At 53.1% G+C, this 23200-nt stretch overlaps 1 protein-coding gene across 2 annotated transcripts; it reads left to right on the top strand.

Moving 5' to 3' along the window:
* Positions 1–11741: 11741 nt before the first annotated feature.
* On the top strand, positions 11742–22936 carry GDPD2 (glycerophosphodiester phosphodiesterase domain containing 2). Of its 2 annotated transcripts, XM_066559380.1 has the most exons (16): positions 11742–11927; positions 14102–14250; positions 15302–15405; positions 15478–15571; positions 16031–16090; positions 16435–16533; positions 16900–16993; positions 17404–17549; positions 18028–18110; positions 18621–18771; positions 19305–19520; positions 20395–20546; positions 20885–21032; positions 21248–21330; positions 21761–21789; positions 22094–22936. In XM_066559380.1, the coding sequence occupies exons 2-16, from the start codon at positions 14137–14139 to the stop codon at positions 22144–22146; spliced, it is 1626 nt and encodes a 541-aa protein (XP_066415477.1). In that variant the 5' UTR covers positions 11742–11927; positions 14102–14136; the 3' UTR covers positions 22147–22936. The 2 variants fall into 2 exon arrangements, with proteins under 2 accessions (XP_066415477.1, XP_066415475.1); XM_066559378.1 differs by lacking the exon at positions 22094–22936 and having other exon boundaries at positions 21761–22092.
* The last annotated feature ends 264 nt before the right edge of the window (positions 22937–23200 follow it).

Below are 23200 nucleotides of genomic sequence, written 5' to 3'. Positions count from 1 at the left end.
TAAATCCCAGATAATGCCTACATCCTGAACAGTTACTTCAAGTGCTGAAGTGAATCACGACCATCTGCCCACTGCAGCAGGGCCCTTGGCTGCACCTGCCACTATCATTCTTCCCAAAAAGCCACCCCCTGGCACTGCAGCTCCATATGGACACACCACCAGCAGTAGCTTGTGCTCCCAGGTAGGTCCCTGCAGCCCCCAGAGAGTGCCTGCACTCTTGTTTAATTACAGGTTGCTGAGGCTTAGTTCACCTGAATTCTTTATCATAGAATGGTTTGGGTTGTAGGAGACCTTAAAGATCATCTTGCTCCAACTCTCAGGAAGAGCCACACACTGAATTTGCATTAAAACACCAAACTCCAGAAGAGAAAAATTGCCTGATCTTCAGGCAAAAATTGCCAGGTCTTCAACACAACAGCTCCCTACCACAAAACCTATTTCCAGTTCAGAGATCCTTTCATTGAAACTCTTCAATCTTAAGGCACTGTGATTATTTTCAAGAATTATGAGAGTTAGATCCCCAGTGTGATGATGCTCCATGAATCAAAAGAGATTGCCTTTCTCAAAGTTGCTAACAAATGCTCAGAGTACCCAGGAGCACACAATGAGCTGGAGCTGGACTACACAAGAATTCATCTGAGCCTGCAGCAAGTGCTGTCCTGTGTTCTGAATTTGGCTCAGAGCTCCTTCTCTGCCTCCCCAGCCCTGGGGTGCCAGTCAGACTATCTCATTCTTACCCTTCTTCCCAGGAGCCTTCTCTTTCCTGCATGAAGGCCACTCCAGCATTTTGGAGAACAGTTTCAGCCTTTTGTTTCTCCAGCAGCATCAGCTGGGACGGAGATTGATCAGAGTTTAGCAGTGCCTCCCCCCAGACCCAGCCTGCTGCTCCAGTGGCACAACACATCCACACACAGGGATGGCACAGGAAGGTAAATGAAGACTTTTAAACTTGTGTGAGAAAACTACCAAATACCTCAGCAATTACTACCAAATACCTCTGCAATTACTCAGACATACTTCTTTCAATAAAAGCTACATCAGCCTATCACAGATTGTGTGGGAAAAATTAACTATATGTAAGACTGGCTTTAATTTTAAATACTGAGTTTCTTAACAGATTAAAAACTGAGATGAGCAAACATACTGCTTAGTGTGCAGGATTTTAAATGGTTTCATCCTGGTAAGTTCCAGGCAAGCACAATCAAGTAATAATACAAGCAATAATGCATGCTGCTCCTTGAAGTATAGAAGTTCTGGATAAGAAAAACTTCATTTCATCCTTAAGAGCAAATGCTTTCTCAAAGCCATCAGTCTGATCTGCCTTTTGATGTAGAATAAGTATCTCAGTCTGGTTTTTAAGACCCTGGCAGCTTTCCAAGCTTACTTATACTTCTTTCTAGTTACATATGTGTGAAATTTTGTACTAACGCTTGTTTTGAGGGCTTCTATTCAAGTAGAGAGGTCTCAGGTTACAACTTCCTTCAAATAAGGGCTTGAGTCATTGATTTTATTTCTTAATGATGAATTGAAAAATTAAATAACCCAAGAAAAAAAGTTTTGTCAATACTTGAGATGTTGGCCCCTCCCTCTGGTAGTGACAGATTAGACTGGAATCTACTATTTGTTCATGAATATCCTATTACTGTAAGAGGATGCATTATAAGTATTTCTGTTCATTGTTGACTTTCACTGCAAGAAGTGTTATTTATTTTGCTACAATCTATGAGAGTATCTCTTGTGCCATCTGGCAACCTCATTTGCAAGTTTCACATTGATTATAGAAACACCATTAAGTATCTGTTTAAGTTTCCTCAACACAATGCTTTATATTTATTATCAGAAACTGTTCTGATCACCAGCAGTAAATCCATATTCTTCCCAGCTAAACATCATTTCACATTCCATTTAATCTCAGATGAGTTTCTTCCTATACACTCAGAATACAATTTAGGATGCAGATGTCAGGGATTTTTAGGGCCCTGGCTTTTAAGCACACACACAGCTTCATTCACAAAAGTCAAAACCAACTACCTGACAGATGTGAGGTGCCTGCTGCACAAGGGATCCACACTACACACTTCAAGAGGCAACAAGGGAAGTTTATTGCATTCACTGCCACCACAGGTAGGCAAAAACAGTCCCTTGACTTGGAACATCACCAGGAATGGCCTGTGCTTTTATACCAAAAACAAACCCCCACCTTTGTTCTCAAGAATCCCACCTGCACTGTTCAAGGATTCCCCACGGTCTATAAAAGGGATAACAGGCACTTGTCTAAGGGAACAGGAAAGGACAGCCCTGGAACTTTGACACAAGACACTGGGGTAGGAAATTAAAGAGCAGAAAGAGCCATCTGGGTTACCAGTCCCTGCCATTTAGGGAGCTACTCCAAATGCTTCATCCCTCTGGAACTGAATGCAGCCACATTCCCGAAGTGACAAAATCACCTAATTTAGCATTTGCAGTCAGGCTGTTACCTGCCACCTCTGCTTAAGTCACAACAGATAGAGAGTAAGTTTGGGTTTTCTGTGTTTGTGTTTTGGCATTTGGTGGGGGTGTTTGTTTTGTCATGTGTTTTACATAAACAGAAAACACAACACTTATCTAGGCTTCACACAACAGAAAAAACCTTCCAAAAAAAAGTAATTAGAATATTCACAGAAATATTAATGGTCACATAACCAAGCTCTGTTAACCAAGTGACTAACACCCAGGGAGGCTCATTCAGAATTTAACAGAATATAAAACATCTACATCATGCACACAAAGTAGTGAAACATACATTATTACTTAAGTAAATCCTTCTAAACTGCTGACTATATGTTCATTAGCCAAGAGCCTGGATCTGAGAAGTTAAAACATCCTTGGCAAACACCCCCAACTGCAGTGCCACACAACTCCACGTGGTCACAAGGCTCCAACAACATCCATCTAAAGCTTTGCAGTTTTATTCCCAATACCTTATCACCCAACTAAACCCCCCAGCAAACCTTAGGCACTGCTGCAGCCCTGTTGGGGTTTGTTCATTTCAGATTCATCCTGAATGCATTCCCCTATGCTCTCCCTACCATTTTTTAATTTGTTTTGCCAACCAGCATGTTGCTTCCTTCCATGCCAGACACCACATGTAAGGGCTGTCTCAAGTCCTTGCTCTACTTCTGTATAACCCTGCAGAAGCCACAAACAAAGCCTGACAGTGACAAAACAGCCCAAGTGCCAAGACAAGCTCCCCATGCTGAGCCAGGCATATTCTCAGCTCCTCACAGCCATCTGTCAGTAACTGCACCTGACAGGCAAGCAAGTGCAAGTACCTGAGGCAACAATCACCTTCCTCCCATAGCTGCACATTTCCTACAGCTCCAATGCAATGAGGTACAAGCTGTGGAGGTACCTTCAGTGACAGCTGCAAGTTTATGAGTGGCATTTTTCATCTCAACAGCCATTTCAGCCATTGAAGGTCCTCTCAGGGCTTGCTGTGTAACACTTTTTTTCCCAGGTGTGCTTCTTCTGCTCACAGTGCTGGAGTTCAGGATTGCAGGCAACAAACCCTCCCAGTTCAGCATCACTCTGCAGCAATCAAGAAGGGAGATCACCCTCTGCATCAGCTTCACCAATTCCAAGCCCATCACACCTTTGTAAGACACGGACCAGCCCAGTTCTGCCGAAGGAGAACAGAAATTCTGGGCCCTCAAGCACCTTCTTCAGATAAGGTAAGCTCCAGAAACAGATCTCTGTGTAAGTACCCAACCCAGAAAGCACTACACAGGCATGCCTACAGGTGCTCAGAGAGTATTAGTGCATATGTGCTGCAACACAGGAGACAAGAACTACAAGTCTGGGTTTATTTCCTAATGCAAAATACATTCTGTTCTGGACACAGGATCAAATACTTCCTTGAGTTTTGGAGCAAAACCCAAAAAGAACTTGGAAAAACACATAAAAGGGTATTTTATCTCAAGCTACATTGTGAGGGAAAGCAGTTGGCACATTTTTTAAGTGCACAAGCTGTAACTGCATGAATTTGAATTATAATGAAGCTGGAAAAAAAAAGACTAAAGACACATGCTGTTTTAAGTACACTACCTCCAAAGTTACTATTTAACTGGTCTTAATAACATCTGAATAGGTGAAGCTTTTACTGACTCAAAAGCAAAACTATCTAAAAGCATGATATTATTATTCTATCATTATTTCAAATCATTAATTAAAATTTTATAGGAACAAGCTGGTGGGATTCCAACAAACCAGCTACCAAAAAAAAACAGCTTTCTACTATATTTTCTAGTGGTAACTCTTCATCAGAACAGCTCAGACACAATATCAAGCCTCTCCATGCTATCAACCTTTACACCTGAAAAAGCAGCAAGGATCTCTTGCAGTGCAGTTTTCAGAGGATACAAACCATAAAAGGTTAAACTTGAAAATGCTATCCTCAAAACTGCACAAACCCCTTCAGCTGCCTGAGGCAGACACCTTTGCCCCTCAAAATAAGTATTTTGAGCATAAATACTGCATACTGGAAACCACAGGCAGCCAAAACCTAAGCCCCAGAGATACTGATTACACAGTAGCTCTAAGAAAATATAAAGAAAAATAATACAAATGCAGACCACTAGTTAGAAATCCCCCACAACCCTTTACACTAGTTAAAGGGTCAGAACAAAATTCACATAGTCATAACTAAAAGAGAGCAATTACAGAAACTCACAGTAGGCATCTATAACAGTTAGGTAGGAAACTACATGCTAGAGAGTACAAAAGCCTTTCTTGTTTGAGAACTGTAATATTTTACATATATTAAATAAATCAGAAGAGCTTGTACCTAAAGATACTTACAGCTAGAAAAGACCTTAAAGAGGTACAAGACAATAAATCAAAAATAAAACCAGCAAGGAAATTATACTTAAAGTGGATAAATAAAATTTAACTGAGTATTCTAGACCCAAAACATTAGCTTTATAAATAAGAACTACCTCTCTTTGAGGAACAGCACATATTGACTTCACTATGACACAGCCACACCACCAGCCACCTAAGGACATACAAATCCCACAACTCCACCACATTGCTGGCCACTCCCTAGCCAGGGCCCTTATATAAACCCACCCTTAGCACACTTCTGGAGGCTGCTCCTATAAATTTGGCAATGGCAAACAGCTGTTGCTTCCATACAGTAGAGAGTGTGAAACAAGGAGTTGTTTCTGCCTGGTAAGTGGGGCTGTTTTGGGCCTTTTCTTTATCTGGGGGGCTTCTTTTTGTGGTTGTTCTGGGAGTTTTTTTCAGCTTCAGTTTTAATTTAGTTGTTTGCAGTTGCTATAAAGCACAGAATGTAGCTACATGTGTGAGGAATTGGTTTTTATAGAAGCATCTAATATAGTTAATTGTTTCTCTAAAGGCTGCAGGACAGGCTCTAATAGCTCTGCAAAGCTGTCTAATAGCAACAGCTTATGGTATTAAGAGAAAAAGCACAGTAGCACTGCAAGTACAGTGGGAGTATTAATGACTGCAGCACACTGTGACTCACAGAACTGCTACTCACCCTCAAATGAGCTTGCTGAGAACAAGTGATAGTAAAATGAGTGTGCAAGAGGGCTTTGTTCTCTGTGCCTGGATTTGCAGAGAGGATGGAATCCCATGAGTGGTAAGGCTCATAGGGGATCTGAAGGGACACTCCTTGGGCAAGAGCCGACCTCAGCCAGGGTCTGTGGCAATACTTTAATGCAAAGTAACTAAGGTATTCTGTAGCTTGGGCTGTATCCTAACAGTTCCTCCTTATAGCTTGAGAGTTGAACTCTTTGTCAAGGACTTCAGCTCATTTTTGACATAAATGCTGCTGCAGGGTTTTATTCTGTCAGACAGCTGCTGGGTCCCCACTAATGCTGTAACAAAGTTTGTGGCTTCACAGTAACATCAGTGAGTGGTAATGGCTTCATGGGAGGCTTCTGAAACCATAAGGAGAGAAAGGCAGCTCAAGCAACAAATCAATTTTGTGTTCCACAGCATGACCTAACACAGTGATCTTGCAGCTGCTTTTACATGCTGAAAGGGGGGAAAATGCTGTTCTGCAGTAACTATAACTCTGAGCAGAAATTAGATGTGTGGCAGGAGCAAACACTCCACAGTAAAGGCTTATCCCAGTGCAAAAATAATGGTATGTCTTAAAATTAGTAAGTAAGCAAGCATTAAGAACCCTGACTACAAATGTTCTTGTAGTAGAGCAATGGCAGTAAGTGGCACATAAGCTGTTTTATTGACAGAGTAAATATTATATTTTTTCCTGGAAAAAAGCCCACAAATATTGATCAGAAAATAACATAGACCACTAGTCAAGTGCTTTTCCATGCAGAGCAGGTGAAACCAGATCTACAAAATAGCAGTGTTGCCACATTCAGTAATTTATGCCTACAATTTAACTTCCAGTAAAGTTAATTATCTATATAAAGGAAATGGACTTACCAGAAAAAACAGTGGTGCTATAATTAAATTAGTTCACTTCCTCTGTATAGATTACACAAAACACAAAGATGTGCAGTTAAGATGCAAAATTGCATGTGAGTATAGCCTGTGAGCATACCTTCTGCTGCATCCTAAATTTAATACTTAAGATTTGCCAAGTTTGTTTTTCTGTGACTTCAGTTAAGTATGCAATAAGGCAATTAGGAAATGACAAATGATAAACATCTTCAAATTCTAAACTAGTTCAAGTTCCAAAAAGAAAGAGCTGCATGTGAACACAACCAAATATTTTGGTCCTTGAAATCATGAATGAAGCATGGCATGTGTTACAAGATAAAACTATAAGAATCTGATAACTGATTTTTTTCTTTTAATGAAAGCAGGAGTTGCCTTTTGAATTATTTTTTTTCTCTTTAGATATGACATGACACTGCCTAAAATTTATTTCTGAACTATATTTTGTAGTATAAAATTTATAACTGTTGCTTATCCTGACAAGAAAGATGAGAGGCTGGACAGGACCCAGCCATGTGCACTCACAGCCCAGAAAGCCAAGAGTGTCCTGGGCTGCCCAAAAAGCAGCATGACCAGCAGGTCAAGGGAGGGGATTCTGCCCCTCTGCTCCACTCTGGTCAGACCCCACCTGCAGTGCTGCCTCCAGCTCTGGGGTCCCCAGCACAGGAAGGACATGGAGCTGCTGGAGCGAGTCCAGAGGAGGCCACTAAGTTGATTCGAGGGATGGAACACCTCTCCCAGGAGGAAAGGCTGAGAGAATTGGGGTTGTTCAACCTAGACTAAAGAAACCATTTGGGTGATCTTATTGTGGCTTTCCAGTACCTGAAGGGAGCCCACAAGAAACACGGAGAGGGGCTTTTCACAAGATCCTGGAGTGCCTGGACCAGGGTGAATGGCTTCAGACTGAAAGACAGCAGGTTTAGATTAGATGGCAGGGAGAATTTCTTCACTCTGAGGGTGGTGAGGCCCTGGCAGGTTGCCCAGAGAAGCTGTGGCTGCCCCATCCCTGGAAGAACTTGTCAGGTTAGGTAGGGCTCTGAGCAACCTGCTCTAGTGGAAGGTGTCCCTGCCCCTGGCAGGAGGGTTGGAACTGGATGGTCTTTAATGGTCCAACTCAGGCCATTCTATGATTCTATGATCTACTGTGTTCTCTGTACCTTAATAAATCTCCATAAACCCTTGAGAGGTGTTGGATTCCTACCAAAACACTGGGGCCAAACACAGCACTGGTGCAGTGCCCAAGCTGAGATCTGCTGTTACCCTATGGCTTGAACTCTAAACACTCCTTAGCATTTGATCCTCAGGGCTCCTGTCACTCATCTCAATTACAACAGTTAGTGATTAGCACTCCTGAAAATCTGCTCCATGCTGTTTTCAAGTACACAGGAAATTAAACCTTTAAGGACCACCCATGAAAAGTTTGGGTCAAGTGATTTGCCTTGTATCATACAAACTCTGTGATAAGAGCTGAAATAAGTACAGTCATCCACAGAGGTTTTTTCCTCAAGATGAATAATACTCTCACAATATGCATTCCTGAGCTCCTTAACTAAGCCCACTTCTGGAGGGAAAAAAATCTGATTCAAAGCTTGCTCACCACAGCCTTTAATTCTTTATAAGCTTCTGGCCTTTAGGAAAAAATTGAGACTACTGCCATGATCATACTGCCTCCCCCTAAGCCGGCAGTTTATTGTCTGATTAGTTCTTTCAAACAACTTAATTTCTTAATGTGCCTATGCAGGACAGCTTCAATATGTAGCAAAATCTATATTACTGCAGATTGACTTTAGATTAATGATGGAGATTGTTGCCTTGGTCTATCAGTTTATGTAGGTCTGCTACTAGCTGAGCTGGAAGCAGTCTGTGTCACTGGATTTTCAAGTGTTAACAGCAGAGAAATGGTGAAATGCTGAGGTTTTGTTGTCTATTACAAGGTGAAAGAGTGTGAAATAACGTTAAACAAACCTGTATTGCCTTCTCCTTTTATTCCTGGTCCTGGGTCCTATAGGAGATTATGTGAAGGGAAAACATTCCCTAAAACTGTCCATCTTTAAAAGGAGTATTTCTTGTAGACTGTGTGCAGTATAGTGAAAAACAGAAGTAACTGAAATAATGGCTTGCCCTTTTTTCCTGAAAAAAAAAAAAAAACTAGCTTGTGACCAGTTCAGTGGACAAACAGGTACCTAACAGGAAGCTGTTGAGCCACTCACATGTGCTGAAAATACCTGTTCTACCCACCAAGTTTAGAGTCTAGGGAGATAACTTCATCTGCACTGTAATACACCAACATAACTTTCTCTGCTTATTTAGACCATTCCCCTCTGTGTTTTTAGCAGTTTGCCATAATCTAAAAGAACACTCACAGATGAACTTTCTCAAGTGAAGGCAGGACACAAACTCCATTTACATCAATGCAACACTTGATGTTGTACCTGAGCTCATCCAACTGTGTCGATAGGAACATAATTTTCTGTCTTTTTCACAATTCTGATGCCTCTGACTTTGTAGTGAGACAGGTAGAGCTAAACCAGCTTGATTATGCACTACTGTTGTTAGCTTTAACCTGGCTCCTGGAGATCAGTCTCAGCTGGCAGGGATGTCAATGATGCCTGTGTTTATGTCAGTCTGCTGGGTTTGGTGTCATGGCCCTGAGCTGAGCTCTGTCCTTTGGGTATCAAATCTGAGCTCAGCTCTGCGCTTTGGGTGGCATCCCTGGGCTCAGCCCTGTCCTTTGGGTCACACCCATAAACTCAGTTCTGCCCATAGGGTCATACTCCCAGTTCAGCCCTGTCCTTTGGGTGGCATCCCTGGGCTCAGCCCTGTCCTTTGGGTCACACCCATAAACTCAGTTCTGCCCATAGGGTCATACTCCCAGTTCAGCCCTGTCCTTTGTGTGGCATCCCTGGGCTCAGCCTTGTCCTTTGGGTCACACCTATAAGCTTGGCCTTGTCCTTTGGGTCACATTCCTGGGCACAGCTCTGTCCTGGGCTCAGCCCTGTCCTTTGGGTGGTATCCCCAGGCTCAGCCTGTCCTTTGGGTCACACCTGTGGGCTCAGCCCTGTCCTTTGGGTCACACCCATAAACTCAGTTCTGTCCATAGGATCACATCCCTGGTTCAGCCCTGTCCTTTGGGTCACACACCTGGGCTCAGCCCTGTCCTTGGGTGACACACCTGGGCTTAGCCTTGTCCATAGGATCACACCCCCGGACTCAGCCCTGTCCTTTGGGTCACACCCCCGGACTCAGCCCTGTCTTTTGGGTCACACCCCCGGGCTCAGCCCTGTCCCTTGAGCTCAGCTGTGCCCTTTTGCACAGGCCGATCCTCAGGCACTCCCGCAGCAGCGCGGGCCGAGGTCGCCGTCTGGCGGCCAGGCCGCGGCAGTGCCCGCGCGGCTCTGGCAGCAGCCAGCATGGCTCCCGGTCCCCACAGGCAGCGCTACGAGGCCGCTGCCCGGGCCCAGCAAGGCTGCGTCCCGTGGGGGATCAGGACACGGCTCCGCTCGGCCCCAGCGCCGCTCCCGTCCCCTCAGCCCTCTGCCGGGCGGGACGGGCCTCGCTGCCGCCCTCGTGTGGGCAGAGGCGGCGCTGCAGGTGCGCCCGGCGGTGCCCGGGGCCGGGGCTCCCTCGGCCGCGCCGGGCGGGAGCGGCTCAGTTCCCCCGGGGCCGGGGCCCCCTCGGCAGCGCCGGGCCGGAGCGGCTCAGTTCCCCCGGGGCCGGGGCTCCCTCGGCAGCGCCGGGCGGGAGCGGCTCAGTTCCCCCGGGGCCGGGGCCCCCTCGGCAGCGCCGGGCGGGAGCGGCTCAGTTCCCCCGGGGCCGGGGCCCCCTCGGCAGCGCCGGGCCGGAGCGGCTCGGCTCCGCCGAGAAATGCGCTCCCTCCCGGTGTCGTCAGACTCGGGGAGTTGCCTGTCCCGCTGCTCTGTCTGCCCGTGGTGCCTCTTCCATAAACTTTGCCTCACACCACTAAAATCCACAACTTTTTGTTGTATCTCCCGGAGCTCTACATCAATCTCCCCTCTTCCAGTACCTCCTTGGTCTCTTTATTCATTCTCGGTTTCCCCCTACACGCTGCCTAAGGTGTTTTTTGGCTTGAGTGATCCTTCACCTCACTTCAGCACTCACTAATTCATGTCCTCAAAACCTGCAATTCAATCCCTGACAGCCAACCTTCTCCCCCATAAAATGGGCTCTCTGCATCCCAGGGACTTTCCTGTGCCCACAGCTTTGCTCTTCATGCAGCAGCGTGACTGACCTGTGTCAGAGTCAGCAGAACACATGGATGCAGGAGATGAACCTCGCTGCCAAACTGCTCACGTCTGACAAAATCTGGGTGTGCAGGGCTGCTGGCTTGTCTGGGGGATATTCCTGGCCACTGCAATGCTTTCAGCTTACTCCTTTGGGTGCAGAGCAATGGGTGTTGCTGCACAAACCCTCCTGCGGTGCCCCAGACCCTCCACTGATAAGGCCTTAATCAGCACATTCCATGGAGCTGCCCAAGGAGTTGTGCCGAAGCTGTTAACAGTAGTGTGGGACAGGATCAGCTGAGTGCTGAGCGCTGAGGCTCCTGCCTAAATTGGCGGTTGCTATGTCACTGCAGAATGCCATCACCTCCCTGTAAATCATCTTTCTCAGGTCCTCTGCAAGTGGCAGAAGATCAGAGGGGTCCCCTGAGATCACAGGCAATGACGGATCAATTCAGTGACGCAGAAAAGTCTGAGTGCCCATCGTGCATCCTGGCTCACCAGGAGCAGAGACCTGGAGCAGAGGGTAGAGGGGACAGCTATGCTGTGCCACAGGGAGGGAGGGGGAAGGTGGAAGGCATCAGCCCATCCATCTTCAGCTGGCATCAGGCCTGTCTGGAGCCTCCTTTCATCTGCTGCTTTAGCAAAGTTCAGATGCACTCATTCGGAAGGATTTCTTTCGGCTTAAGGCAAGAAAAGCACTTTTACTTCTGTGCTTTTGCCTTCAAAGCATGCCCCGGTGTGTCCGCCGGGCCAGCCGCGGTGACCTGGGCTGCGTCTGTTCAGGCTTTCTCTGCCGGGAAGAGAAAAGTCCCCTTTTGTCCGAGGGGCTCCCAGAGCCCCTCTCTCAAAGGCACGGCGATGCACGAAGCTCTGCCTCCATCTCCCGGGAGCTCTCCCTGGAGTCCGGCTCTGCCTGGACGTGGCCTGCCTGCAAACTCCTCCGCGCTGCGACGCGTGACGGCCCCGGGGCCCCTTCCCCCTCTCCTCGGGGCCCGCCCTGACCCCAGCCCGGCCCCCCGCTCCGCTCGGCTCGGCTCGGCTCCGCTCGCAGTCTGCCCGCCTCTGCCGGCCTGTGCGGACCTGCCGGGCCCGGGCACACCCAGCAGGGTGTGAGCACAGCAGCGGGAGCCGAGTGCTGGCACGCATGGGCCCGGGAGAGCCCAGCCCCGCGCTCACCTGGCCCGGCTGCGGGAGCCCGACATCCGCGGGGAGCAGGTACTTGGGGCTGCCCCGGCCCTGGGGATGCTGTCCTGGGCTGTCAGGCGGCATGGGGAGGGGGTGATGGTCCCGGGAAGATGAGGGGGGAAGGAAGGGGGTTGCCCGTGTTGTTCCCACGCTCTGGAGAGCAGGAATGGGGAGCGCAGGATGGGCTGCCCGGGCATGAGTCTGAGAGTGGGGGATCTGAGCCAGGCTGTGCTGCTCTTGCTGTTTTGGGGTCACCCTATGCCCTGTGCTGAGCCCGTGTTCTGTCCTCCGTCCTAGGAGGAAGGGCAGTAGCGGGGTTGGGCACCAGCTCCTGCTAACCTGCCCGGTTGCACACAGCCTGGGCTGGCTCAGCTCGCTCCTCCAGGACAAGGGGATATTGATCTGCATATGGCCACCAGGTTGTCCTGTGCCAGCACAGAAGTGCTTGTGAGGCTACCAGCACACGCTACCGTGTCAGTGACTGTGGAAATGGGTTTGTCAGCCCTTCAGATTCCCTGTGCCTCGCACAAGGACTGAGTGTGCAGTGGAGGTTGTTTGGTGGGAGTAAAGGAGGGTCCTTCCAGCCATGATGGAGCCCCAGCTCCCACTGTGCTGCTCTCCCACTGCAGCTGGAGCAGAAGCTGAGCAGGGTCTGTTGTGTGCCTGTCCCTGCTCTGTCTGGGATGTGTGCCCTGCCATAACCATTGATGCTGCTGCTGCAGTCACACTCTGAGCTGGAGAACAGGGTGGCATTTTCCCTCCAAACCCTCCCAACAGCACCAGTGGGGCAGATTTGTGACCAGTCCTGTGCCACTCTCTGCCAAGCTCGTCTTGGCAGCAGCAGTCCCTTGGAGCAGCTGAGCTGCAGCTGGTGCCCACAGCCACTCCTCCTGTACTGTGCACCCTGTGTGGGAGCCTGCCAGGAGCTGCTGACACCAGTGCCCTGCCCATGTGAGCAGTGACAGGGGACAGGGTGTCTCCAAGGGAAGGCTGGCTGAGCCCACTGGTGGAAGTGGTGACTGCTTCTGGTGACAGCAGGGGTATGACCCATGGCATCCCTTGTGTTAGGGCTGACTCCCTCAGTGCCATCACTGAGCAGGTCACAGCTGCTGGTCTGGTGCCTGGAAGGTGGAGGGGGCAGCAGATGTGGGGCTCTGTTTTGCTGCTCATCACCCTCTTTGCCTTGGCTGGCTGGACCTGCTGATGGCAGCCCCCAGACATGCCCCAGCCTGCAGAAGCTGCCTGGCCAGGGATGGGGTCCTGCTCTCGGGGTGCTGCCTGCCTGTGTGTGACCCTGTGCTCTGTGTGGGTGCTGGAGCAGGCTCTGCACCCCGGCCCTGGAGACCCCCATGGGGTGGTATTTAGGAGCAAGGTGATGGGCTGGGGTGCTGCCCTGTTCCAGGGGCAGACCAGGCTGGGCATGGCAGAGCTGCTCTGGCCTGGCTGGCTGGGCCAGGGAGGAGCTGGGCTAGCTCTGCTCCCTCTCTCCACAGCCCAGACTGGAATGGGACACAGCTCTGTGAGGCACTCCAGCATTGGAGGGGATGTGGCTGGGAGGAAGGATGTGGTCAGCTGGCTCTCATGCCTGGCTCAGTGGTCACAGTGAAATGAGAGCCGGGCTTAATCTGCAGGGTGATAGTGTTGCATAGTGAGCCTGGGGGAGGTTGGGGTGAGGAGGAGCAGCTCCACAGCAGCACAAGCAATAGTAAAGATGGGATTTCTCTGGATGGATTGAGGAAGACCTTGTTTTGGGCTCCCTGCTTCTTCCAGGACCAGGACTTAGGGATCAGAACAGGAACTTCCCAGGCCATGGCATGGCACTGGACAGTCCTTGCAGGTGGGGAAGCCTGCGTGCAGTGGTGCTGTCTTGCCCTTGGAGGCTGCACAGTGGTCCTGGCTCCCAGGCAGTGCTGAGCCCTGGGCTGGGGAGCAGGCCCTGCTCCCTGCCAGCTCCAGGCTTGTTCCAGCTTGTTGGGTGAAGGGTCCCAGCATAGCCTGCTGAACAGGTTGGGCTGCATCCTGAGCTGCTTCTTCCCCTGGCACCGTGCCTTGTCCGGGGACACAACCAGCAGCCCCACTATGTCCCAGCACTCTGGGCCACCTGCCAGGGTACCTGGACACAAAATGCCTCAGTGCTGCATCCCCACGGGGTGGGGCAGTGTGCTGAGAGATCTGTGCCAATGCACTGTGTGTATCCCCCACAGGACACCTGACCTTGGCTCTGGCACAGTCTGCTGCTATGGCAGACCCCCCTGGATGCTGCTCCACCTGTGCCACCTGCCTGCTCTGCCCCTACAGCTGCCAGTGGATCACTGCCAAGAAGGAGAAGAGGAAGGGCCTGAGAACCACCAAGGTGATACCTGAGTAATGCTGAGCTGGGGTTTGCCAGCCCCTTTGTGGGAGTCTCAGAGTGCTGGCTGGGGTGGGGAAGGGCTCTGGCTGGGATGCTCAGCCCAGACACTGAGCTGCTGACCTCTTGCTGCTGCTCCTGCTTCCCAGGGCCAAGCCCCAGGAAAGCTGGGGTGCTACCTGGCACTCTCACTGCCCAGGAACTGCCCTGGCCTGGAGCAGTGAGAGGGTGAGCTGTGCTCCTGCTGGGTGACAAGAGGGGTAGAGCAGCATTAGCGTGCTCTGCAGTGGGGCTTGCACGTGCCTGGGGCAGAGCAGAGCCCTAGGGCTGAGCTGGCAAGCAGGTCCCGGGGCACCTGGCCAGGCACGTGGGAGACACAGTTCCTGGGCTGGGTGTGGCCCCACCAGGAGGGTGTCCCCAGCAATTTGTAGCCTGGGAGTGGTGAGGCCCTGGGACCCTCTGAGGTCTCCGACTCCCATGGGTGTGGCTCTGCTACGGCTTGTCCCGTCTTGCCTGGAATGTACAAATAAGTCCGAGTTGCTAGGTGTCCCTCTGGCACCTGTGGCACCCCTCACCTCCCCCACACACCTGGCACTGGTGGCTGTGGACAGTGTAGCTGGAGCCAGCCTGCAGACTCGCCGCTGCAAGGGCAGTTCTGAGGCCCTGCACTGCTCTCTGCCCAGCTCACAGATCGTGCAGCTAGAAGGGAATGGGACCTGGCTCCCCGCCCCTTCTTGTGTCCAAAGTCCCAGCCTGTTCCCATGGAGTGCTGCATGGGAAAGGAGACAGTCTTGCCACAGGGGCCATCCTCCTCAGCCTGGCAGAGGCAGATTTTTAGTTTGTTGTAGGACATGCTGATCCATCTTTCTGCAGCGTGGGTCCTGCCAGGGTAGCTCTGGTCCCTCTCCATGGGGCAGCTCAGTGCCTGGACCCCTGGGCCATTCCTGCTGTGACCCCCCTGCTGCTGGCTGGGTGATACCCAGGGGTCTCAGCAACCGGCCTGGGGGCTAGGAGCCCTGAGGGTATGTGTATAACTCTCATCTCTGGCTTTCAGTATGACTGCAGCTGGTTCCTTTTCCTCTTCTGCGTCTTCCTCTTCACCCTGGTGTGGCTCTACTTCGCTATCATCATCCTCAATGATTTCCACAACTTCAATGAGTGAGTAGGATCTATATCCAGCCTTGTTCCCCACATCACCCCTGCCCCTCTGACCTTCCCCTTTGCTGGCAGATTCATCTTCAGGCAGAAGAAGCTGTGGCTAGACTGGTCCCTGGTGCTGCTCATAGCTACGGCCGTGCTGATCAGCTACTCATCTGTACTGCTGGTGAGCCCTCCTGACCCTGCTGGGCTGGGGGAATGGGGCTGTGCTGAGCCCAGGCTGCCCTGAGCTGTGGGAGTGGGGCTGTGCTGAGCACAGGCTGCCCTGAGCCGGGGGAATGGGGCTGTGCTGAGCCCAGGCTGCCCTGAGCCGGGGGAATGGGGCTGTGCTGAGCCCAGGCTGCCCTGAGCCGGGGGAATGGGGCTGTGCTGAGCCCAGGCTGCCCTGAGCTGGGGGAATGGGGCTGTGCTGAGCCCAGGCTGCCCTGAGCTGTGGGAGTGGGGCTGTGCTGAGCCCAGGCTGCCCTGAGCTGGGAGGAGTCTGCAGCATCTGGGGCCAGGTCAGCCTGAGCACGGGCAGAGCCCCTGCCTGTGCAGGAGCCCGAGCTTCTGTGGCTGAATCCTGTGCCCTGTGAGGGGTGAGGTGTGGGGCACAGGCCAGTCTGACAGCTCCTTGCCCTTGCAGGTCCTCGCTCTGTGCTTGCAGCTCTGTGGCCAGCCCTTGAAGCTACACTGGGTGCACAAGGTGAGAGAATGGAGGTGAAGGGAGATGGTGCTTGCCCTGGCTGCCCTTGCACCTTCAGAAGCTGGGAGCAGCCTGCTGGGGCTGTGCATGGCTGCTGTGACCCCACGGAGTGGCTGTGTGTCCCTGCTGACCGGGGCTGCAGCTGTCAGTTCCTCAGCCACATATCTCTGGGATGGGAATATTCCCAGTGCTCCAAAGCATGGAGCACAGAGCTCAGCTGCCAACCCAGATGGGGGAAATGGGTATCAGGGCTGGGAGGGGTTCATGAGGAAGGGATGAGGAGGACTCTGCCTGGCCTGCAAGGTGCTGTTTGCTCCCCTAACTGCCCTGTGCGTGCCCCACAGGTCCTGCTGGTCCTGACTGTCCTGGTGGTGGCTGCAGCCTTCACAGGCCTGGGAATAAAGTGGGCGGAGGAGTGGAAAAGTGCATGGATCTCCCTGCAGGTGAGTCACCTCGATAGCAGGGACTCCCCTGCTGTACCCAGAGCCTGACCTTGAGCTCAAGGGTGCTGACTGAAGTCCCTAGCACAGCTGCATGCACTGGGGGTGAATTCCCTGCCCTTGACTTCTGCTGCCTGGCCAGGCAAGGTGCTCCTTCTGCCCCTGCAGTCCTGCCTGGAGCAGCTGCCAGCAGACTGATGACCAGAGCAGGGAGTCTGTTCTGTATCTCAGGAGCCTGTCCCTCCCTCCCGGCACTGTGGATCTTCCAGCAGCACTGGCTGCAGGGGCAGATCCCTGGCATTAGGGCATGTGTATTTTGGGGACAGGCACTGCTGCTCGCTGACACCCTGTGGTTTTTTGCCTCCCCAGGCAACAGGTCCCTTCCTGCACATTGGAGCTGTGGGGGGAATGACACTCCTTGCCTGGCCCCTGGCTAGCTTCATCTACCGCACCCGCAGCACAGGTAACCCCTCTGAGCTCTCCACTTGTCCCCTTGGCTGGTGCCCTGTGTCCTGCCACCCAGCTGAGCAGCACTGGTGGCAGAGTGGTGCTCAGGGAGCAGCAGTGCAGTAGTGGGAGCAGGTCTCCAGTGTGGCCGTAATGCCTGCTCTTGGTGGTTTCTCATGACCAGCCTTTGTTGCAGCTTCAGCCCTCCCTGCTTTGCAGCTGAACAAGGCTACAGGTGGCAGAGTGCTGCAGAAGTGATGAGTTGGGCAAGGGCCAGGAATAAATCCACAGTGTTCCTGAGGCTGAGGGTGCAATGTTTGACCTAGGGCAATGACAGGTTAATGCCAGGTGAAGCAGTCTTGGCTTATTCTTAGTGACCTGCAAAATACTTCCTCTGTACCTCATAACTTCTGTCTGTGCCTGCAGGTCTCAGGGTGTTAGTGCTGCTTCTGTACTGTGCAGCAATGATTGCACTCTACCTGGCTCCCTTGGGAATCACCTCCCCTTGCATCATGGAGGAGAACCAGCTGCCCCCCAAGCCAGCCCTAGTTGGCCATCGAGGAGCACCCATGGTGAGTGACCAGCACCTTGGCAGTGATCAGGGTGGATGGGGGAGGCTGCTCCACTAGGAAAAGCCAGGCTATGCCTGGCTGTGGGGCACAGATCCTTGTGGCCACAGGCCTGGACAAGCTCTGGCCAGCCCAGAGCTCAGGCTTGGAGGTTGGGTGAGGAGCACAGGGTGAGGAGGGGATGCAGCAGCTGCAGGACAGAGCTGCTGCCGGAGCACTGCTGGACCAGGAGTGTGCAACTCCCAGCAGAAAGCCTGGCTGTGTAGGGGAGGCTCCTGTGGGTTGGGGAGCAGGGACCAGGCAGGCTCTGCCTGTCTACCCCCAGTCCTTTTCCACCCCCCACCACACCCAGGTCACCCCAGGCTCATTGTGGCTGCCCTAGAGCCCAGCCAAGCTGCTGGGTGCATCCAGGCAGAATGAGTGCCTGCCCCCTGCCCCATTCTGCCCATGCTCCCTGCACTAACACCATTCCTCTTTCCAGCTGGCCCCTGAGAACACCCTCATGTCACTGCACAAGGCTGTGGACTGTGATGTGCAAGTCTTTGAGACAGACGTCATGGTGAGGTAAAGGGGCTCAGAGGGAGGAAGGGGCCTGTGTATCCTGGGATGTCACCTCCCACAGGGGGCATTCTGGAAGACACCTGGAGGACTGATATAGCCTGCATTTGGAGGCAGCCCTGTTCAAAGGGCTCTGCCACTCCCACCTTCCCAGTATGGGACAGGCTCCAGCTTGGTGTCCCAATGATCTGGGAGAGGTACTGAGTTTCTGTCCTCCCCATGCAGATTGCCTTCTGGGGAGGGAGGCTGCATCAGGGAAGGGATACTGCTTGGAAAACAGACCCTGGCTCCAGTTCATCTCATGCAATCCTGTTATTGGGACAGCCCTTTCAGAGAGCAAGGAACTACTGGGTTGGTGGCTTGGTCTCTAGGTGCACATTTTTGTGTAAAGGGCCACAAGTAGAATAAGGGTGGGAGTTACTCTGGCAGGTGGCTGGGAGGGGGTAGAAATGCCAGGGCAGGGATAGGAGACAAACAGCTTACAACACATGGCTTTCCTCTGTGCTCCTTTGCCAGTGCTGACGGGGTCCCATTCCTCATGCATGACGAGGAACTCACCAGGACCACCAACGTGCAGACTGTGTTCCCTGAGAGGGCTGCCCTGAACAGCACTGCCTTCAACTGGACAGACCTCCAGCAGCTGGATGCTGGCAGCTGGTTTCTAGAGGTCAGGAATATCCTTAGGGTGGCTGGTGAGGAATGGGTGCATTTTTGGGTGAAGCATTAGCCCTGCCCTGGGGCTCCAGAACCTTTCCTGGTCCTAGCAGACACCTGGACAGGGTGCAGAAACATGCACAAATCCCTTGGGTGCAGTTATGCCCCAAGCTGGGGTTTGTTCTGACTCCTCAGCTGAGTCATGGAGGAGGCTGCTTTCAGAGGGGATGTCTCGTGTTTGCTCTGAGCTGCACAGCCTGCCTGGGCTTGAAGGCAGCTGTGGCCAGGCTCTTCCCAAAAGGTGACTAACTACTGCTGAGCAGCTTTGAATGCCCACAGGCGCTGGGGCTGCTTGAATTCTGTTGTTAGTGGGGAGAAGGGTACAGGTGCCCATGGATGTGAATAGGGAGGTTCCCTGTGCCTGTCTGCACTGGAGAACACGTGGAGAGGCCAGTGTAGGAAACTGAGTCCCCTAGGCACCAGTTTGGGATGTGGAAGCTGCCAGGTGGTCTGCCTGTGATGACTGCCCCCCTCTCACCCTTGCAGCGGAGGCCATTTCCCACGGTGCAGAGCCTTTCTCCTGGTGATCGGCAGGAGGCAGCTGAACAGAGGATCCCGTCCCTGGAACAGGCTCTAGAGGCAGCCAAGCACAGCAACATCTCCATCATGTTTGACCTTCGGCCTGAGAACCACAGTGACTACCAGAACTTTGTCAATGTCACCCTGGGAGTGATATTACAGTCAGGCATCCCGCTGCAGCAGGTGAGCTGGCCACCACCCCACCCCTGCCAGGCCCTGCTGTCACACCCCTGCCGCGGTGGGAGGTGTCCTGCCAGCCACACTGACCATCCCTGACACCCCATGCACCCCATATGTGATCCCTGCTGGGCAGCCCTGCCCACGTGTGGGGTTCTCTAGCTGGGAGATGTTACCAATAATTAGGGTTTGATGCCTACAGCTTCAGACTCCTCCAAATACTCCAGACCCCTCCAAATACTTTGGTTTCCCAGCACTGGCCACCCTGGTGTGTAAACAATGACTCAGGCTAGGGAGGAGACCAACACTGCCAGCATGAGCAGGAGGACAATGCTGAGGCTTTCACCTCCCCACACTCCACCACACCTCTCCCTGCAGCTCTGGGACTCCTGCTGCACCCTCCTGTGCTCCCTTTATGCTTCCTCCAACCCCTGCAGCACAGGATATGTGCTGCCCTCAGGGGACAAATCAGCACTCAAATCACGTTGCTTGGCCTTTTGGGAATGCAGAGCAGGAGGGGACATAGAAAAGACTTGTACTATAGTGGTGATCCAAGGTGCATTCTTGCTGCAGAGCTGGGGATAAATGGATTCACTTCTTGAGCCATTCAAAGACCCAGAAAGGACTTAACTGTTGCAGATTTCCTAGGCTGGAACTGCTTTCCTCCCTTCAGTGGGACCTGTGCTTATTTCTTGGCTGGGGCAAGCTCTTAGGAAACTGTCCTGGCTGAGATCCTCATGGAAGAGCTGAGCATGGAGACAGGGGCAGGAAGCAGCTGTCTAAGCAGGCCACATGGGCCTGAACCTGCGAGGGAATATTGCAAGAGAGCAAACTCTCTGGAGCACCTCTCCTCTGCACGTGCTCTCTGGCTCTTTCCTAGGTCCTCTGGCTTCCAGATGGGTTCAGGGAAGATGTCAAACAGCAGGCCCCAGGTGTCCAGCACGTCTATGGCCGAAAGAGGGTCAAGAATGAGAAGGAGCCAGTGCTGCACGTCAATCTGCCCTACCAGGACATGAGCTCTGAGGAGATCAGGTGAGAACACTTTGTCCAAGTACCTGGGAGCTGAGGGGGTCTGGGGACTGTCCCAGGGGCCAGCAGAGGTGAGAGTGCCAAGTACTGGTGTGCTTCTGGGAAGAGCTGGGAGTGTGCCTTGTGAAAAAGTGTCCCCATCAGGCAGGGCTGGTGCAGAGGATGGAGCTGGCTGCAGTCCTCTGCCCTGCCAGCAAATCTGCCCTGGGTGTGCATCTCCAGACAGTTGCTCCATGTGCTGCAAATGCTGGATCATATCCCAAATGTACAGCCCCCTCTGGCTGTGCAGAGTGTGGTGGCACCCTGCTGTCTGCTACTCTGACCAGGGCTGTCCCACACAGGCAGTACCGCCAGGACAACATCTCTGTCAACTTGTACGTGGTGAACCAGCCCTGGCTCTTCTCCGTGCTGTGGTGCTCAGGGGTGAGCTCTGTCACCACCAACGCCTGCCAGGTGCTGAAGGAGATGGAACACCCCATCTGGCTGCTGGTAAGTGACCCCTGAATCCTTCACCTGCCCCGCAGCCCTGTGTCCCAGGCACCTGTGGGTCCTGTGCAGCTGCCTAGGGGGTGACCTCTGCTCACTGCTGTACTGGCATGGGAGCATGTGGCCCTGTAGATGGGACTGGTGGTACAGGAGGCAGGGCTGTGCCACGGCGCACCACCCCTAGCTGGTGTTCAGTGGCTTGTCTCGTTGTCTTGCAGCCCAGCAGCACATACTTCATGATCTGGATCGTTGTAGACTGTGTTTCCTTCCTTATCATCATCTGGGCCTTCGTCCTGATGAAGTAGGTTTGATCCCTTTCCCCCTCCCGAGGCAGCTCTGTTGGGGGAGGCTGTAGTGTGCCCTGGGTGGCTGGTGCAGACCCAAACCTGCTGCCACCCCTCTCTGGACTCAGATCCTGGGGGGTGCTCTCCTGTCTGAATAAGACAGAAATGTGTGGGAGCAATTTTCATCTCCAAGCTGCAGCTAAAAGCCTGCCCTGGCCCTGTCTCAAGCTGGATGCCTTAGTTCACACTTGCTAACCCACTCTGCACCCCAGGGCTTGGTGGGCTGAGGCTGGGGACTCCTGCTCCTGTCCTTTTTCCCAGTGCTGCAGGCACTGAGAGCAGTTCCCTCTGGGACTGCGGGGCCCCAGAGCCTCCAGCTGGCAGCTCAGGGGAGGGCACGGTGAGACCAGACTTGCATGCTAACATGGATCCTGTTCCATCTCCTAGGAAATGTTCCCGCAGGAGACGGCCAGCGGGTGAGTGCGCACGGAGCGGGAGCTTCCCTCCCTTGGAGCCAGGCTCTGCCTCTGGGACTCTCCCTGACAAGCAGGCAGCTTTCCCCAGCCAAACGTGACGGAGTGGTTTGGGATGGCTGGGGGAGGGAAGGGAATCCCAGCCCAGGGAGTTCCTCCTGTCCTGCCCTTAACAAGCAGCCCTGTGGGACAGCACTGGGGAATCCCACGTTTCCCGAATATCCTCAAACCTGCTTTTCAGGCTCCTCCGCCTGTCACTGCGGGATGGTGGCTGCCCACAATAAATGCTTTTTCTCTGTCTCCTCAGAGTCTGAGACGGATGTGCTACTCACAAAGATCAACAGCTTGATGCAAGAGTGACGCCCGTGTCAGCTGTGGGGAAGGGCAGCCAGAGCCCTGCACAGCTCAGGCAGGGAGCACTCCTCAGGCCAGCCCCGAGGCTCCTTTCCTCCGAGCCTCCCTTCTACCGCGGCCTTCCTGGCTCCTTTCATGGTGCACAGCTGCCCTCAGCTGAAAAGACTTGGAACTGAGTTCTCATTGCCTACTAGCAGCGAGGAACTAAAGCTTTGCAGGGGTGGCCTAGGGGCAGAATATTTATCCAGCGGTGCTGGAGCTGAGACCTCTCCCTTGGGGTTTGGACAGGAGCGGGGATTTGGGTCGCTGTTTGGTGCAGGGGAAGGGCTGTCTCTGCCTGTTGTCAGCAACTCTGCAGCCAGGGATGGGACACCTGGTTTAAGGGCTGTTCCCCTGGGGGCTACCCTGTCCCATGGCTTGAGGAATAGGAAGGGGGATGTGGAGTGGCCTTTCAAAGGACAAAGGGAAAGCCGAGCTCTTCACCCTCCCATCCTGGACACAAATCCTGTCCCTACTGCTGCTGGTTTCATCTTCACGGGACAAGGTCCTGGCACTCCATGCAGCAGTTAATGCCTGTTGCTCGGGGAAGAGAAGGAGCAGGGCTGGGGGTGGTGGGTGTCAGGGGCTGGCAGGACCGCGCTCACGCTCCTGCTGCTGCTCCAGGGCAGCAGAGGGAGCGGTGGGACTCGGCATCGGTCACGTTGCAGCAGGGCCTTGAACAGGGAGAGGGGTACCGTGCCAGTTTGACTTGTTGCTGTCTATTTTTGTCAATAAAGCAGAGGAGCGGCAGACAGAGCCCGAAGGGGTGCGGCGGGCACGCCTGCGTCCTCCCTTCCGCACCTTTCCCTGCCGGCGGCGCTGCCGGCCCGGAGAAGGAGCCGGCGCAGCCCGGACGGTACCGGCCCGGGGCGGGCTCGCTCCGCGGCGCCTCCGTGCCACCCACCGCGGGCGCGGGGAACCGGCCGGGCCCTCCGCAGCGGGCAGCGAGGGGAGGCCGAGCGGGGCGCGGCTCCCGGGGCGCAGGCCGAGCCTGCCCGCGGCCCGGCGGGCTCGGAGCGGC

The sequence above is a fragment of the Molothrus aeneus genome, chromosome 14 (genome assembly GCF_037042795.1).
Source record: "Molothrus aeneus isolate 106 chromosome 14, BPBGC_Maene_1.0, whole genome shotgun sequence".
Taxonomy (NCBI): domain Eukaryota; kingdom Metazoa; phylum Chordata; class Aves; order Passeriformes; family Icteridae; genus Molothrus; species Molothrus aeneus.
The sequence above is the reverse complement of the archived record's forward strand: the minus strand, read 5'-3'. Positions and strand labels throughout refer to the sequence as shown.